This window comes from Cyberlindnera jadinii (genome assembly GCF_001661405.1).
Source record: "Cyberlindnera jadinii NRRL Y-1542 unplaced genomic scaffold CYBJAscaffold_13, whole genome shotgun sequence".
In the NCBI taxonomy this organism is placed as follows: domain Eukaryota; kingdom Fungi; phylum Ascomycota; class Saccharomycetes; order Phaffomycetales; family Wickerhamomycetaceae; genus Williopsis; species Williopsis jadinii.
Window position 1 is genome coordinate 311,273 of NW_017963664.1, and position 14,154 is coordinate 325,426.

Sequence of the window (14,154 nt, forward strand, 5' to 3'; positions counted from 1 at the left end):
GGTTGTGTTTTATATTGTGTGTGAAACTTCTCACTCAACGCACCCGAACATCAACAAATTTGTATACACCTACAGACCATCAGCCACGAAACAGGACACTGGGCTCTACGGCTTCAGAGTGTGTTGAACATTGCGATGGTTGCCCATTTCAGATCACTGGCGGCTCACAGAAGGCCTGTGCTCGAGCTTTACCGGTGCCTGTTACGGCACTGTGCCCATTTGCCTGGTGGTTCCTCGGTAGGCGATGAGCTCATCTCGAAGGTGAAGAGACACTTTGAGCTGGGGAAGGGCCTCATGTCGCCACGGCTGGTGAGGGAAAGGCTCACCGAAGGGTATGAATTGGAGCGCAGACTTCGGAATGGGATCAACAAAGGTGAATTGGACCTTGTTGAGGTGCGGGCGATGCTCTCTGTGCCAGAGAAGGGTGGCCGCAGAGCGTTGAAGAACCGATTTGGACAACCTATCAAACGAGACTTGGAGAATGAACAGGACCTCGAGCGTCAACAGATCCAGAACTACTTGAATAGATACATTCAGCTGAAGCAGCACCGTGGTGAACTGCCCAAGCGTATAGACCCCCTGGTGGTGGAGCCATTACTCAAGCCAGAGGCACTGTTCCACAGGGCCATGATGGACATTGAGATTGCACAGAGGAAGGTGTCAAGAGGCCCCTACCAGGTGCACGTGTCAACGAGCTCTGGTATGCGGTTCCTAAGAGGTCCATGGGTACAGCATCCACGTATCTCGTCGAAGATCTTACTACAGACCAAACTGGAGCAACAATTGCTTGATGTGACACGATACTACGAACAGTGGAGATGGCTATACGACAGTGAGAACCACTGGGAGCTACAGATGGGCACAGGTGCCGGTGATTGGGGCGAGACGATTGAAACGGGTATCAGGACGCTGGCCCGGAGAGTTGAATCTATCAAACTGGCCTCGAGGAAGTATGCTGAGAACAAACTACCGGAAATGTTGGTGAGGCAGCAAAGAGCCTCTGATGGGATACACCGTCGTATGAAGAAGAGGCTGGCACAACTGTTGGACGAAGCCCAGTACGTCACGCCCCATGAAGACCTGTTGAACAGGCCGACACTTCGACAACTCGTGGCGAAGCACAAGTTCCTCTCAAGATGACCCACCTAGTACATAGCCATCAATTGCCTTGCTCTGATCTTGTAGATACTCATACTTCTCCTGTGGACTCATCCCGTCCAAGTCGTCAAACCGGGTCTGTGTAGGAGGCTCAGGCTGTTCATTCTCAACGATCTTGAAGTCCTGGATCATCGAATCCATCTGCTGGATCGCCTCGTCTTGTTTGTCGTCCTGTAGTGTCAACGTGTCCATCCCGTTCAACACCTGTCGTAACGAGGCGCCTCTATTCCTCTCCTGTAACACTTCCTCTAGCAGCGTGATGCCGTTCTCGTACTCCATCGCACCATAGCTCTCCACGGTGACGTTTGGCCGTGCAAACAACGCCTCTGGCGACAACTGGGCCTTGTAGAACTCGGAGCATTGGAAATGGGTCTTCGTGCAATAGTACTTCAGGTACTCGTAGGGCAGCCCAACAGAGGTCCTGTGAAGCCCGTGCGCTCTGGCCTGCTTCTCACGGCACAGCGGATACGCACACAGCTTGTTGATGTTGCGCTCCTCTATCAATTCGCCGTAGACGTCCCTCGACAGGAACCTCGAGATGAACTTCAGGAAGTAAGCATCGCAGTCGTCATCAGCAAGCACCTCCAGTAGAATGAGCGTCAGCCTCGACGCCTCGCCAGGTGTCAGCGTCCCAGGATGAGAGAACTGCAGCAGGTTCGACTTGAACGAGTCGATTGTTATTGTCATGGCCTTGGTGCTCTATCGTGCCCACCACTGGCCCGTCCCCCCTGTTGTGATGAGGTTGTTTCCGTGGTGAAGTTTCCTAACCAATTCTCCCGCGCTGTGTGTGTGTGAGAGAGGGAAGGGTTTTCCACGCCTAAGCACAACAGCGGTGACGAGCACAACAGCGGTGACGAGCTCACTAGGCGCTCCTTCCCGGTGGAAATTAGGCAACAAGTTCTCCGTCCAGAGCTCACAAGATGGCTACAAAGCAGTCCACCACGGCGTACAACCTAGGCGGGCTCCTGCTGAGGGAGCTTGGCCTAGTGAAGAGATCGGAGGAAGCGCAGGCTCAGCATCAACACAGCGGTGCTACAACAGCGGTGCAGCCGCAGTTGATTCCACCGTCCGAGTCGTTCGAGCAGATAGTAAACATGGCCACATTGCCCTTCTACCTGGAGAGCTTCATCCTGTTTGGGCTGCTGTCGAGCCTCAACAGCTTCTTGCGGCTGGTTGTGGTGTTGCCGCTGGAGATCGGTGTGGATGTGATACTGTTGATACTGTCGATACGGGAGATGTTCATCATCAAGTCGCCGCGAAGAGACAAGAACTTCTTCCAGTACATCAACGTGAGCAACTTGGTGTTTGCGTCCTTGATCTTCACGGTGATCCTGTGTACGAACGTTGACACCTCCAAGATCTACCACACGATCAAGATCCAAAGCTCCATCAAGCTGTACGTGATGTTCGGTGTGCTGGAGGTGAGCGATAAGCTGTTGTCCACTGTTGGACAAGATCTACTGAACTATACGTTTTCACGGTCAGCGCAACAAGTATCACAGACCCCTTCTGGGTTTATCAAGTGTCTGGGGTTTCTCCTGGCCAGTGCCCTGTATCTTTCTGCCCACACCATCGTGCTGGTGTACCAGACCATTGCTCTTAACGTTGCCGCCAATTCGTATTCGAATTCGCTGGTGACGTTGCTTCTCTCAAACCAATTTGCAGAGATCAAGAGCTCCGTGTTCAAGAGATTGGATAGAGAAGGCCTATTCCAGATGAGTTGTGCTGATACCGTTGAGAGATTCCAACTGTTGATCCAGCTCGGGATAATAGCGCTGAGAAACATGGTTCAAATTGGATCAGATCCACAGAACTCAGGTCTGTTGCCCAATGTGACAATACACGGTATTAACAAGTGGTTTGGGGTTGTCCTGGGACCAACTGCAATAGTCATTGGAAGTGAATTGGCCGTTGATTGGGTTAAGCATTCCTACGTTACAAAATTCAACAAGATTAGACCACAGGTGTATAAGAAGTACCTGGATGTGCTTTCACAGGACGTTGCCAATGACTTCAAATGGAGGCACGCGAGTGGGTCCACCGATAGGGTTCAGCAGAGATTGGGTATCCCACTGCCGGCACTGTTCACGCTATTGGTTGTCATGTCAAAGGATTCAATCGCAAAGCTATTCTATTCGGACAGTACGTCTTCTCCGTTGGTGTACCCAAACGTTGCAATTTGTATCACTCTGTACGGACTACTGCTTACCTTTAAGCTTCTACTGCAATTGGCTCTGTTAAAGAGATCCAATAGCATTTTGAAGTCCAAATCATCACCATCATCAGCAACAGACCAATCCGACTTTGTTCCTGGAATCACGTCCGGGGGCCACGGTGCGATGGACCAAAAGGGCATAGATAGCATATGGGAAGGTAAGGCAAAGTCAACCTCTCGTGAACCAAAGCAGAAGATGGGTCTCAACGGCGTGACCCGTTATAGAATGGTTTCCAAGCGTATCTGGTAACCACGGTGATGGGGTAACCATAGCAACAATTAAAACAGCCACAACCCGTCCATCACGTAGCTCATCACATAGTGTGCGTACCGTAAATGAAATGGTGCCACAAAGGCCGCCCAATGAAAATTTTGGGAAATGTCAACACTTCAAACAACAACAAGTAGCTATAGAAACAGGCAGAACAAGAGACGTTAGAACAATGGTTCCGGCTTCAGTGCTTTCCAGATCGAAGTTCTTCTTCATGCGCAATGCTGCTGTGCTGAACACGGTGAAGACGTCAGCGGTGAAGAAGAACTTCACGTTGGCTTCCACGATCAATACGAGATCGTCAGTGCTTTCGAGGCTGCTACCAGCGAGTCGTAAAATCAGTGCATTCACCTCGAAGCGTCAGTTCTCCACCTCCACGGTGTGGAGGGACGTTGCTGCTGCTGCTCTCAGGGAGGAGCCTGTTGCCAAGACGAGAAAGAGAACGCTCATCAACTCTTCGAATGCCGTTGCTTATTGGTTGCTAGGGACATCTGGTCTTGTGTTTGGTATCGTTGTCCTTGGAGGATTGACCCGTCTCACCGAATCCGGGCTGTCCATTACTGAGTGGAAACCCGTTACCGGAGCTATTCCTCCAATGAACAAGCAGGAGTGGGAGGAAGAGTTTGCTAAGTACAAAGAATCGCCAGAGTTCAAACAGTTGAACTCACACATCACCTTGGAAGAGTTCAAATTCATCTTCTTCATGGAATGGGCTCATAGACTCTGGGGAAGAGCCATTGGTGTTGTTCTGCTGGCTCCGGCGGCATACTTTGCATTGACTAGAAAGACCTCTCCTAGGGTCAACAACAGATTGGTTGTATTGACATTATTGCTCGGTTTACAAGGTGCCATTGGTTGGTGGATGGTTAGATCCGGATTAGATCAAGAACAGCTCGACGAGAGAAAGTCCAAGCCAACAGTGTCACAGTACAGATTGACAACCCATTTGGCTGCTGCCTTTGTGCTCTATTCTGCTATGATCTGGACTGGATTGGAGATTCTTAGAGAGAACAGATGGGTGAAAGACCCTAAGAAGGCTCTGGAGTTGTTCCAGGAATTAGACAACCCTGCTTTGAGACCATTGAGAAGACTCTCAATGGGACTCGTTGCCTTGACATTTATCACTGCCATGTCTGGTGGTTTGGTTGCCGGGTTGGACGCTGGTTTAATCTACAACACTTTCCCACACATGGGTGACAACTACATCCCATCAAAGAGAGAGTTGTTCGACGATAACTATTCCAGAAAGGAGGATAAATCTGACAAGTTCTGGAGAAACATGCTTGAAAACCCAACCACTGTCCAGCTGAACCATAGAATCCTGGCCACAACTACATTCTTTGCCATCCTGGCAACGCATTTGTATGCAAGCAGAGTGAAGCACATCATTCCAAAGGCTGCTAACAAATCCCTACATACCCTTATGGGATTCGTCTCTTTACAAGTCGCGCTGGGTATTTGCACTTTACTATGGCTTGTTCCTATCCCATTGGCATCTGCACATCAGGCAGGTGCATTGGCACTGCTCACAAGTTCTCTGGTATTTGCTTCAAGACTTCGTCAACCAAGAGCACAGATTAGAATCTTGACATCTGGATTGTACGCTCAATACCTGAAATCTTCGAAGGAGGGTGCATCCAAAGTGTTGTCTGAAGTGAGCAAACTGGCCAAATGAAACCATTGAATACGGCCTACAACGCATTCTCTTGTATATAGATATGTTATTGAATACACGTGTACTTAATAATTAGCTGCTGAATCGGGTAGGCCCATTCTCGTATCTCCCGTTATGTCTGAAGGAAGAGTTGATGATACCGCGAATTTCTCCTTTGCTGACGCTTTGAAAGCTTTTCGAACAAAACAACATCAACAATTCCACATTGTATAGGATAAAAGGACTTGGATAATACAACGATGCTTTTCCTCTCTTTTTTCAAAACATTGGTGGATCGTGAAGTGAGTCTTACACTTTCTGGTGTTAATGAATGGGATTTTTTTTTACTAACGTTCCACCAAAACTTGCAAACAGATTACGGTTGAAGTGAGTTTCAAACAAAGCAAAAGAGGCTATGTATAGGTTCTAACACCCAGGATAGTTAAAAAATGGTATTGAAATCACAGGAACGCTAAAGACCGCTGATCAATATTTCAACTTGAAGCTGGACAACATCAGAGTTGCAAACGAGGCCAAGTTCCCACATCTCAGTGCTGTGAAGAGTATATTTTTGAGAGGTTCCACGGTGAGATACGTCTACATGAGCAAGACCGACGTTGACACCAACTTATTACAAGACGCAGCAAGAAGAGGTGAGTATTCCAGTATCATCACAAGGAGGGTGGTCCATGAGGTTACATCTGTGTGTCTGTCTTACTAACAGTTTTCCATCACCAAAACAGAGGCCATGGCATCTTCTGGTAAGCAAGTACTTGGTCGTTGAGGTTTTGTACCACTTTTAGGATTAATATACAGTAACTGTGTTATATACAACGGTGTAATGGGACTCTTCCGTAGTATTAAAAGCGACACTAATCAACTCCACTGAGAATCCACCAGGTCTGATGATAGATCACGTGAGAATCCACGTGCACTCTCCTCAATAAGGACCAAACAATTTGCAAACTTTGCGCTGTAATGGCTCTTTTAGTGGAATGGCGTCCGTTTCTGTTCCGCGGAAATGCCCAGCTTGTCTGGGTGTTGCCCATTGCCAGTTTCCAGTTGAGGTGTCCTGGTTCGACTTTTGCGGATGGTGAAATTCTCCCGCTGTGAGTAATCCAGCTTGGGAGCACCGAGCAATGGCCAGTAGTACCGCCAAAGGGGAGTCAATCCAGCATGGCACTACTGCCCGTGAAGGGGCGGTCAGGATTGCACCAGGCTGAGGTGTGGGAACGCGGAAAGGGCGTGAAACCAATTTTTTGCACTGCGTTCAGGATCCAGTAGGAGAGCTCATCGAGACGGCTTTGGCGATGTTTATTTTTTTTTCGTGCTGATGACTGAAGTAAACAATAAACTTGTTTATCAACTAAAGGCACGTTGTTCTGTTCAGCCATGTCAAAGGAGCCATCTGCTAAGGGTAAGAAGATCACTACAATCACTACACTTTACGATGTGTGTGACAGAGATCGACAAGTGAAATATTCAACTCTTGGGCCTGATGAGGTGCTTGCTAAGCACCCTCGGTCGCCATCTATAATCCCCGTCAGACATCGGTCCCATGAGTTTAAGCTACCTGACTCGGAACTGTTGAAAGTTATACATTACTACGTTGCTAAGAAATATCCAGGTAAAAGATTGCTGTTTGACGAAACTGCACTATTAACCATGGGGATTTTAGTTGAGGACTGGGTCGAGAAGAGCTTCAACGACCAAGCTCATGACCTTTACAGTGACGTTACGAGAAACCATAGACGTAAACGGCTCAAAAAGCTAGATAAGAACCATCATGACTCATGAAGTGTCCATTATCCTCAGGTTTCAGCTCGGAAATGATCTTCAACTCACGTCTCACGGCCTCTTCGATACTCAAGTTCTCCTTTGTAACGTACTTGATGAAGGCTTCATCAGGAACGAAGTCCGGTTTGATGCTAACGTCATCGTTTGGTCTATCTTTCTCCTTGGTATCGATCAGGCCAGGGTGGTAGCTTATGACGATGAAATTCTCGGGTTTCAACTCATAGCTTAGTTCCTTGCTCAGCATATTCATGGCAGCTTTGGAAAGACAATAAGGTGCACATGGATATGCACTTGCAAGGAAATATGGGAACTCGGAGACTGAGCCCATGATACTCGACTTGAAGATGATCTTTCTGGACTTGGACTTCAACATGTACGGCTTGATGATCTTCAGCGTCTCAATAGGACCTAAGGTGTTCACCTTGAAGAAGTTGAGGTACTCCTCCTCTGTGCTGTTCAGAACATCACTCTTTGCATTGTTCAAAGCTGCGTTTGCGATGAAAACATCAATAGTACAATCCATCTTCTGTAATTCAGTTGCCAGTGTAACCAAACTTTGAGGGTCGTTATAGTCCAGCTTGAGCACAGTCAACTTGGGGTTTCTCGTCACCATAACCTCTGGGATGTTGTCCAGATGACGGAGCGTCGCAATCACATGGTTATCCCCAGATTCAAGCAGCTGCTTGACTAACTCACGGCCCAGTCCCCTGTTGGCACCGGTAATAAAGTATGTTGGCATTTTGACTCGTCCTGTCTGTTGAATGTCTTCTCTTGCTTGCGCCTTCTGTACTTCTCTACGGATGTACAAATTGTCACTGTTTGCTGCTGTATCAAATCTCAGATGGAGATATATATGTTCAGGCTGTTACTTCCCACACAGCAGAAGTCAAGAGGATGAAGAAACAGAAACGAAACCGTACGGTATTAAATCCCACACAATGTTACCTTCTTCCCCGTGTTGCTTGGATTTGGTATGTGCAGTACTCGTTTCCCCGGGGAGGGAAATAGAGGGTTGTGTCACCAGGGTAATACTCGTACGTTTGCTCCTCCAATGGGAGGACAGCTGGGGTGGAAAGAGGCTGAGAACTGCACATGTGGCCATTCGCTTATTCCGTAACGGTGCAAACGATAGTTGGATAGGCAGTACGACCTACACACTAAGACGATTGACAATAGACCAACAGCACTGCTTCATGGTCTTCTCTTCCTTTCTTCCACACTCCCATGGTTACGTAAGACTTACATAAGCGATGAGGTGTGTCCCCTACCACTCGTTTCCCAGTGTCTCGAAAATTTTTCAGTTCCGGCAAAGATAGAGAGAAATGTCCCAATCCTCCAATACACGGATAGCAGCCAGAGCAAGTGCTTAGTAGCTGTTTTGTTGCCTTCGAGAAGATTGTTTGCCATGGCTAAGAAGAATTTCAGAGGCAGAAACTACAAAGGTAAGAACGCGCAGCGTACCAACGACACTGAAAGCGGATGGGCAGAGATCAACAAGGAGAATGAAAAGTGGGAGACGTTTTACAAGGCTCAAAACTTGCTGTCAGATGAGGAATTTGCAGAGTTCAAGGAGTCATGCAAAGTGCCGTTGCCATTGACGTTTAGAATCACCGGCTCTAGAAAATATGCTAAGGAGATCCTCGATATCTTCAAGGAGAGACATCTGAAGTACTTGCACGATTTGCAATTTGAAGGTGAGCACCTTCCACAACCAAAGCCATTGGCCTTCTATCCAAACGAATTGGCATGGCAAGTTGATGTTGCTAAGGGAATCATCAGAAAAAACCCACAATTTGCGAAATTGCAACGTTTCTTAGTCATTGAGAATGAGGTTGGTAACATTTCTCGTCAGGAGGCTGTCTCCATGATTCCTCCATTGGTGCTCGACGTCAAATCGCACCATAAAGTGTTGGATATGTGTGCTGCTCCAGGTTCCAAGACTGCTCAACTTATCGAATCACTACATGCCGATACCCAATCACCAACTGGTTTTGTCATTGCTAACGATTCCGATTTCAAAAGAGCTCACATGCTGGTGCATCAGATCAAGAGATTGAACTCTCCAAATATGGTTGTTGTCAACCACGATGCTCAAATGTTCCCAAAGACATACCTCAACAACCAAGTTGTGAAATTCGACAGAATCTTGTGTGACGTTCCATGTTCCGGTGATGGTACCATGCGTAAGAATGTTCAAATCTGGAAGAAATGGTCTATTGGCGACGGTTTGGGCTTGAACAAATTACAATTCAAGATCTTACAACGTGGTATCAACCTGTTGGCCAACGGTGGTAGATTGGTCTACTCAACGTGTTCCTTGAATCCAATGGAGAACGAAGCCGTTGTTGCAGAGGCATTGAGAAAGAACAAAGACATTAGATTGGTAAAGACAGAATTGCCGGGTCTTAAATCTGCAAAGGGTTTGAAGACATGGAAAGTGATCAAGAGAGATGGTACTGAAGCTTCAAAGGGTGAGGATGCCAAATACGGTGATGAACTTTTCCCACCTTCCGAGGGTGAGGACTTCAACTTAGAAGACTGTATCAGAGTCTATCCACATTTCCAAAACACTGGAGGTTTCTTCATCACTGTTTTCGAGAAGGTTGACAGCACGGAAGACGAGCCATTGGTTAAGAAACAAAAGACAAGTGAAAACTCCACTTCGACGACTCCAGCTCCAAAGAAAGAGAGACTTTCTACACAAGCAGGTGATGGTAATGAGCCATTCAACTTTTTACCATCAGACCAAGAAGAGTTGAAGAAATGTTGGGAGTTTTACGGTATTGATCCAACCGATTCTAATGTCGTTGACTGCTGCTTTGTTAGAAATGCCACTGGTGAACCTTCGAGAATCATCTACCTTTCAAACCCAACTTTGAAAGACTTCCTCGTCTCTAATGAGGAGAAATTGAAGATTGTCCATTCTGGGTTGAAATTTTTCGTATCTCAAAGAACAGATCTTGTTTGTAAGTGGAGAATTCAATCTGAGAACCTGCCAATCATCAAATCCAAGTTGAGTGATGCACGTGTCATTGACTGTTCTATGGAACTTTTCGAAAAGTTACTGAAGGAGGCCTTCCCAAGATTTGAAGAGTTGGAGAAAGATGAGCATGAGTTTGCTTCGAAGGTATCCCAAATGCCACAAGGTTGTGCTTTTGTCAAGATCGGTCGTGGAGATGAGCTCGAGGAACTGATCTACCCTATCTGGGTCGGTAAGAACTGCATCAACTTGATGTTGAGTAAGAAAGAAACGTTCGAGGTCTTGTACAGAGTGTTTAACATCACCACCGAGGCCAACCAGGAGTACAAGCAGGGGCCAACTTTACAGAGCTCCACTGCTGTTATCGGTGAAAGTACTGCTGACAGTAATGAACAAGCTCCAGAAGAAGCTGGACAGTAATTACTACACTGCTAATGCAATATGGTATCTGTTTTTTTTTTCTAGTTGCTAACAGTAGTTAAATCAAGACAACGACTTCTCTTTGATACTTCTTAACAAATCATTTGATTTCTTTTCATTCTTTTCCAAGATTAGACTCTTTAGACACGCATTCTCCAATTCCAGTTGATTTATGCGCTCGTTGAAAGTAGCGACTCTATCACTCAACAGCTTGACATTACGCTCCATCTCTTGTTCTTTCAGTTTCTTCTTCACCCTGAATCTGGCAGATGCCAATGTGTTACGTTTCTTCTTATCCTGCTCTACTTCATCGTGTGTCTCTATAGAAAGTTTCGTCGTCTCCTGTGTCTTCGCCAGCGACAGCACCTCTTCGGTCTCCTCCTTCACTATGGTCTTTGTAACAGGGTTCTGTTGTGTGAAGCTTGTGGAGTTATAAAACTGCGTCAAGTTCTCCGGTAGCTCTGAGGGTATCTGGCTGCTCAGCTCGTTGACGTTAGGGCCTGGCACCGACACCTTGATCGAAGAGTCTGATTGGAATTGGTCAAAGTCAAAGAACGTTGAATCCATAAACGACTCGAGATCGTTACCGGCTCCATTGTTCAACGCCACAGATGGCACTTCCTCGAGATTCAACTGCGATATGTAATCCATGATCTGCTCTCCTCCTTATGAACTGTTCCTCGCAATGCAACTTATGTCACTTGATCCCGCCTAGTAAGCCAGTACAGCTGTAATAGCCAAAAGAAAGAAAGAAAGAGAAGTAGCAAAGAATTGTGGCTCACCTTTTTTTGCAGAGCCTCGAGGTGGCCTTGTTGAGTTTTTTTTAAGTTTGTGGCCCGGCAGCCTGGAAAACTCCCCGGTTTCGGAGTCAAGAAAAAACTTTTTTGTATGGGGGCAGAATCGCGGAGGAATTATGGAACCCAAAGGGGAAAGTTAAACCGCTTTGGGATATTTGAAAGCGAAGCTTTCTGTATGGTTATGAGAGAAGAGAACGGTGTATTGTTGTGGACGGGGATGATAGGCCACTCCATGCTACGCTATTGGTGCTGCTGGAGTTCCGTTGTGCTCTCAGTTCTTGATGTTGGGGTCTCTGGTGACCGGGGCCTCTGGTAACCGGGGCCTCCGGTTGCTCATTGTTGGTGGTTGAAGCGGACCACGCACCTGACTCCGGTTGATTTGTAATCCCAGCACTAACACTTCTCCCAATTGGTGTGCCATTGCGCAATTTGCTGATTAATCGAGCATGTTAACCATCTGCGCATCTCTATTGGCTCCATGGATTGTTCCGAATCGTTAGATAAACAATAACAGAATCTGTCCCTTGCATAGGTGTCGTCTTCCTCATTGGTGCACGGCAGCTCGAACTGTGGTGGGCCCTCCGACTCTTTCAACGGTGCGTGCGACTGGCGGGTGTCCGGATGTGTCTTTTTTATTGATTACGTAAGATATTATGTAATCCATCGGTACGCGCAGCACAGGCCATAGGGCCTGTGCTCCAATGTAAACAACACTCTATCAATGGTTCCCTCAATCACGTTACAACCGTGTATATCCGGCTTAAAGGACACAGGGATGGCTGCCAACACTGACTCCCCAAGCGTCGAGGGCTCCGTCACCGCTGTTGACTACTTGTCCTCGCAACTGAGCTTGGAAAGAGAGGCAAGAGACCTCATGCCATACGATCCAAAGGTGTGCAGTTACACGATGGGGCCTACTAGACAACAGGTTTACGCGTGTTTAACGTGCTTGGAGAAAACAGGCATCCCCTCTGGTGTCTGCTACTCGTGCTCCATTCAGTGTCACTCGGATCATAATCTGGTTGAACTGTTCACCAAGAGATACTTCACCTGTGACTGTGGAACCACCAGGACTAAATGGTGCTGTTCATTGAGAGACGGTGTTGATGACGATATTCCGGAGAGTCTGAACAGGTATAACCATAACTTCAGGGGCAAGTTTTGTCACTGTGCAAGGGACTATAACCCTGTGGAGGAGACCGGTAATATGCTACAATGTATTCTAGGGGATACATGTGATGAGGATTGGTTCCATGATTATTGTATCATGGGACTGCCAAAATTTGATCCTCCGTCTCCTGTGGAGGACGACAAACAAGGTGTCAATGTACTGGATACATTGGGCGAGCCAGGACTCGATGCCGAAACAATGAATGACAACGGAAATGAAGACAAAGAACAGGTGATTGACGGGTTCCCAAGATTTGAAGATTTTGACTGTTATGTATGCTGGCAATGCGTTTCAAATCATCGTGATTTCTTCGATAAGATTAAAGATAATACAGACATCGTGGCAGATACGCTACAGAGGATTGAAGCACCAACCATTTCTGAACGTAACGATAAGATCAGAGAACAAGGCTCATTTCTGAACACGCTGAAGAAACGGAAGATGGACTACGAGTATTCCGTTTTCCTTAAATCCCAGCATGAATCCCATTTTAAAGCGTTATACGATCAATATCAGGACGATAACACAATTCACAGCTTTCTGGATGAATTCCCGTTCTTGATGAAGGATGATCCCGTATATGAGCCACCACAGGACGATGACGATGGTGGTTCTTCTGTGTATGATCTAGGAACAAAGGCGATCAACTCGCTTCCAAGGGAAAAGGCAATTGAAGGTGTCCAAGTCTTTGAGGATATCAAAACCAAACTAAAGGACTTCCTAACTCCTTTTGCACAGGATGGTAAAATTGTCAATAAGGAGGATATACAGGAGTTCTTTGAGAATCTGAAAAAAAAATCCAAGGATTAACTGTCGTACTCGTTGAAGTACGTGTCTATAGTGTTATAAACGTCAACGTGTAACACCTCTCCTTTGAAGATCAACGATCCCTTTTTGAAGATCTCTGGCTCGTTGTTGTAATTGATTTGGAACTCTGAGAACAAGATCTCGTTCTTATCACTGCTGAGGGTGCCCATCAGCCTCTGTTCTGCCTCTTTGGTTGTCATTCCGCCTTTCAACACCAAATTCCAGAAAGTTGTATTGTACAAGTTGTTTATATGCGTATCGACATATCTCCAGCTTAGATAATCCTTCACGGTTTGTAAGTTTGGGTAGACAACAGCTCTTCCATCAAACGTGGGCATGTGTTTGATCTCAAGGGGCGTGTTGGGGAAGAACTTGGGCCAAAGCTGGACGTAATGTGCAGTGTACGTTGAGACAAAGGTGGAAACCAGCTTGGATTCCCTCCTGTTGAAGAGATCACACTCCTTTCTAAGAATAAAGCTGTATTCGTCCGACTCTCCAAAGGCAACCAAAACGTCCTTAATCTGTCTGGTGACGTTCAGAGCAGCGGCGTTGGCCAGCTTGAGAGCTCTGATGTCGTTCGGCTTGACAAAGTTGTAATGGTCAGTAAACTTGTGGAACCCACGTCCGTCAAGACGAATCACAATAAAAGTCTCCGGAAGCAGCAGGTTATCACGCTCGAACTGCTTCACGTACTCAAACCTCGACTTGGCCATTTCCCCCTAGTGGATGATGATGATGAACAGCACGTAGCCTAAAGTGATTGAACAAGTAAAAGGAGCTTTTGTATATACAAAGAGCACTTGACGAATGCACTACTGTTGTCTTTACCAATAATACGCCTTATGCACTATTATGTAGCTTGGGTTCTAGTTATGGTCACAAAA

At 46.7% G+C, this 14,154-nt stretch overlaps 9 protein-coding genes across 9 annotated transcripts; 5 read left to right on the top strand and 4 right to left on the bottom strand.

Moving 5' to 3' along the window:
- Positions 1 to 135: 135 nt before the first annotated feature.
- CYBJADRAFT_174654 (LYR motif-containing protein) lies at positions 136 to 1,076 on the top strand (the record flags this gene model as incomplete). Its single annotated transcript, XM_020216609.1, has 2 exons — positions 136 to 977; positions 1,055 to 1,076. The coding sequence occupies 2 exons, from the start codon at positions 136 to 138 to the stop codon at positions 1,074 to 1,076; spliced, it is 864 nt and encodes a 287-aa protein (XP_020069042.1).
- A 55-nt stretch (positions 1,077 to 1,131) lies between these two features.
- Positions 1,132 to 1,845, bottom strand: RTR2 (RNA polymerase II subunit B1 CTD phosphatase RTR1; the record flags this gene model as incomplete). The annotated part of the gene is made up of 1 exon (XM_020216610.1): positions 1,132 to 1,845. One exon carries the CDS (start codon positions 1,843 to 1,845, stop codon positions 1,132 to 1,134), a length of 714 nt encoding a protein of 237 aa, XP_020069043.1.
- Positions 1,846 to 1,994: 149 nt separating this feature from the next.
- On the top strand, positions 1,995 to 3,673 carry EMP65 (Emp65p). The gene has a single exon (XM_020215602.1). It carries the CDS (start codon positions 2,079 to 2,081, stop codon positions 3,621 to 3,623), a length of 1,545 nt encoding a protein of 514 aa, XP_020069044.1. The 5' UTR covers positions 1,995 to 2,078; the 3' UTR covers positions 3,624 to 3,673.
- Positions 3,674 to 3,792: 119 nt separating this feature from the next.
- On the top strand, positions 3,793 to 6,144 carry COX15 (Cox15p). Its single transcript, XM_020217406.1, has 5 exons — positions 3,793 to 5,298; positions 5,396 to 5,407; positions 5,674 to 5,685; positions 5,741 to 5,951; positions 6,042 to 6,144. Exons 1-5 carry the CDS (start codon positions 3,817 to 3,819, stop codon positions 6,080 to 6,082), a joined length of 1,758 nt encoding a protein of 585 aa, XP_020069045.1. The 5' UTR covers positions 3,793 to 3,816; the 3' UTR covers positions 6,083 to 6,144.
- Positions 6,145 to 6,849: 705 nt separating this feature from the next.
- On the bottom strand, positions 6,850 to 8,279 carry OSI1 (Osi1p). The gene has a single exon (XM_020215603.1). It carries the CDS (start codon positions 7,832 to 7,834, stop codon positions 7,061 to 7,063), a length of 774 nt encoding a protein of 257 aa, XP_020069046.1. The 5' UTR covers positions 7,835 to 8,279; the 3' UTR covers positions 6,850 to 7,060.
- Positions 8,280 to 8,500: 221 nt separating this feature from the next.
- On the top strand, positions 8,501 to 10,495 carry NCL1 (tRNA (cytosine-C5-)-methyltransferase; the record flags this gene model as incomplete). The annotated part of the gene is made up of 1 exon (XM_020213815.1): positions 8,501 to 10,495. The coding sequence occupies one exon, from the start codon at positions 8,501 to 8,503 to the stop codon at positions 10,493 to 10,495; it is 1,995 nt and encodes a 664-aa protein (XP_020069047.1).
- A 69-nt stretch (positions 10,496 to 10,564) lies between these two features.
- On the bottom strand, positions 10,565 to 10,807 carry MET28 (Met28p; the record flags this gene model as incomplete). Its single annotated transcript, XM_020212147.1, has 1 exon — positions 10,565 to 10,807. A coding segment is annotated over one exon (243 nt), but the record flags the coding sequence as incomplete, so codon positions are not given.
- Positions 10,808 to 12,067: 1,260 nt separating this feature from the next.
- CYBJADRAFT_174661 (uncharacterized protein) lies at positions 12,068 to 13,245 on the top strand (the record flags this gene model as incomplete). The annotated part of the gene is made up of 2 exons (XM_020216611.1): positions 12,068 to 13,205; positions 13,235 to 13,245. 2 exons carry the CDS (start codon positions 12,068 to 12,070, stop codon positions 13,243 to 13,245), a joined length of 1,149 nt encoding a protein of 382 aa, XP_020069049.1.
- Positions 13,246 to 13,269: 24 nt separating this feature from the next.
- On the bottom strand, positions 13,270 to 13,983 carry THG1 (tRNA guanylyltransferase; the record flags this gene model as incomplete). The annotated part of the gene is made up of 1 exon (XM_020212909.1): positions 13,270 to 13,983. One exon carries the CDS (start codon positions 13,981 to 13,983, stop codon positions 13,270 to 13,272), a length of 714 nt encoding a protein of 237 aa, XP_020069050.1.
- Positions 13,984 to 14,154: the final 171 nt, after the last annotated feature.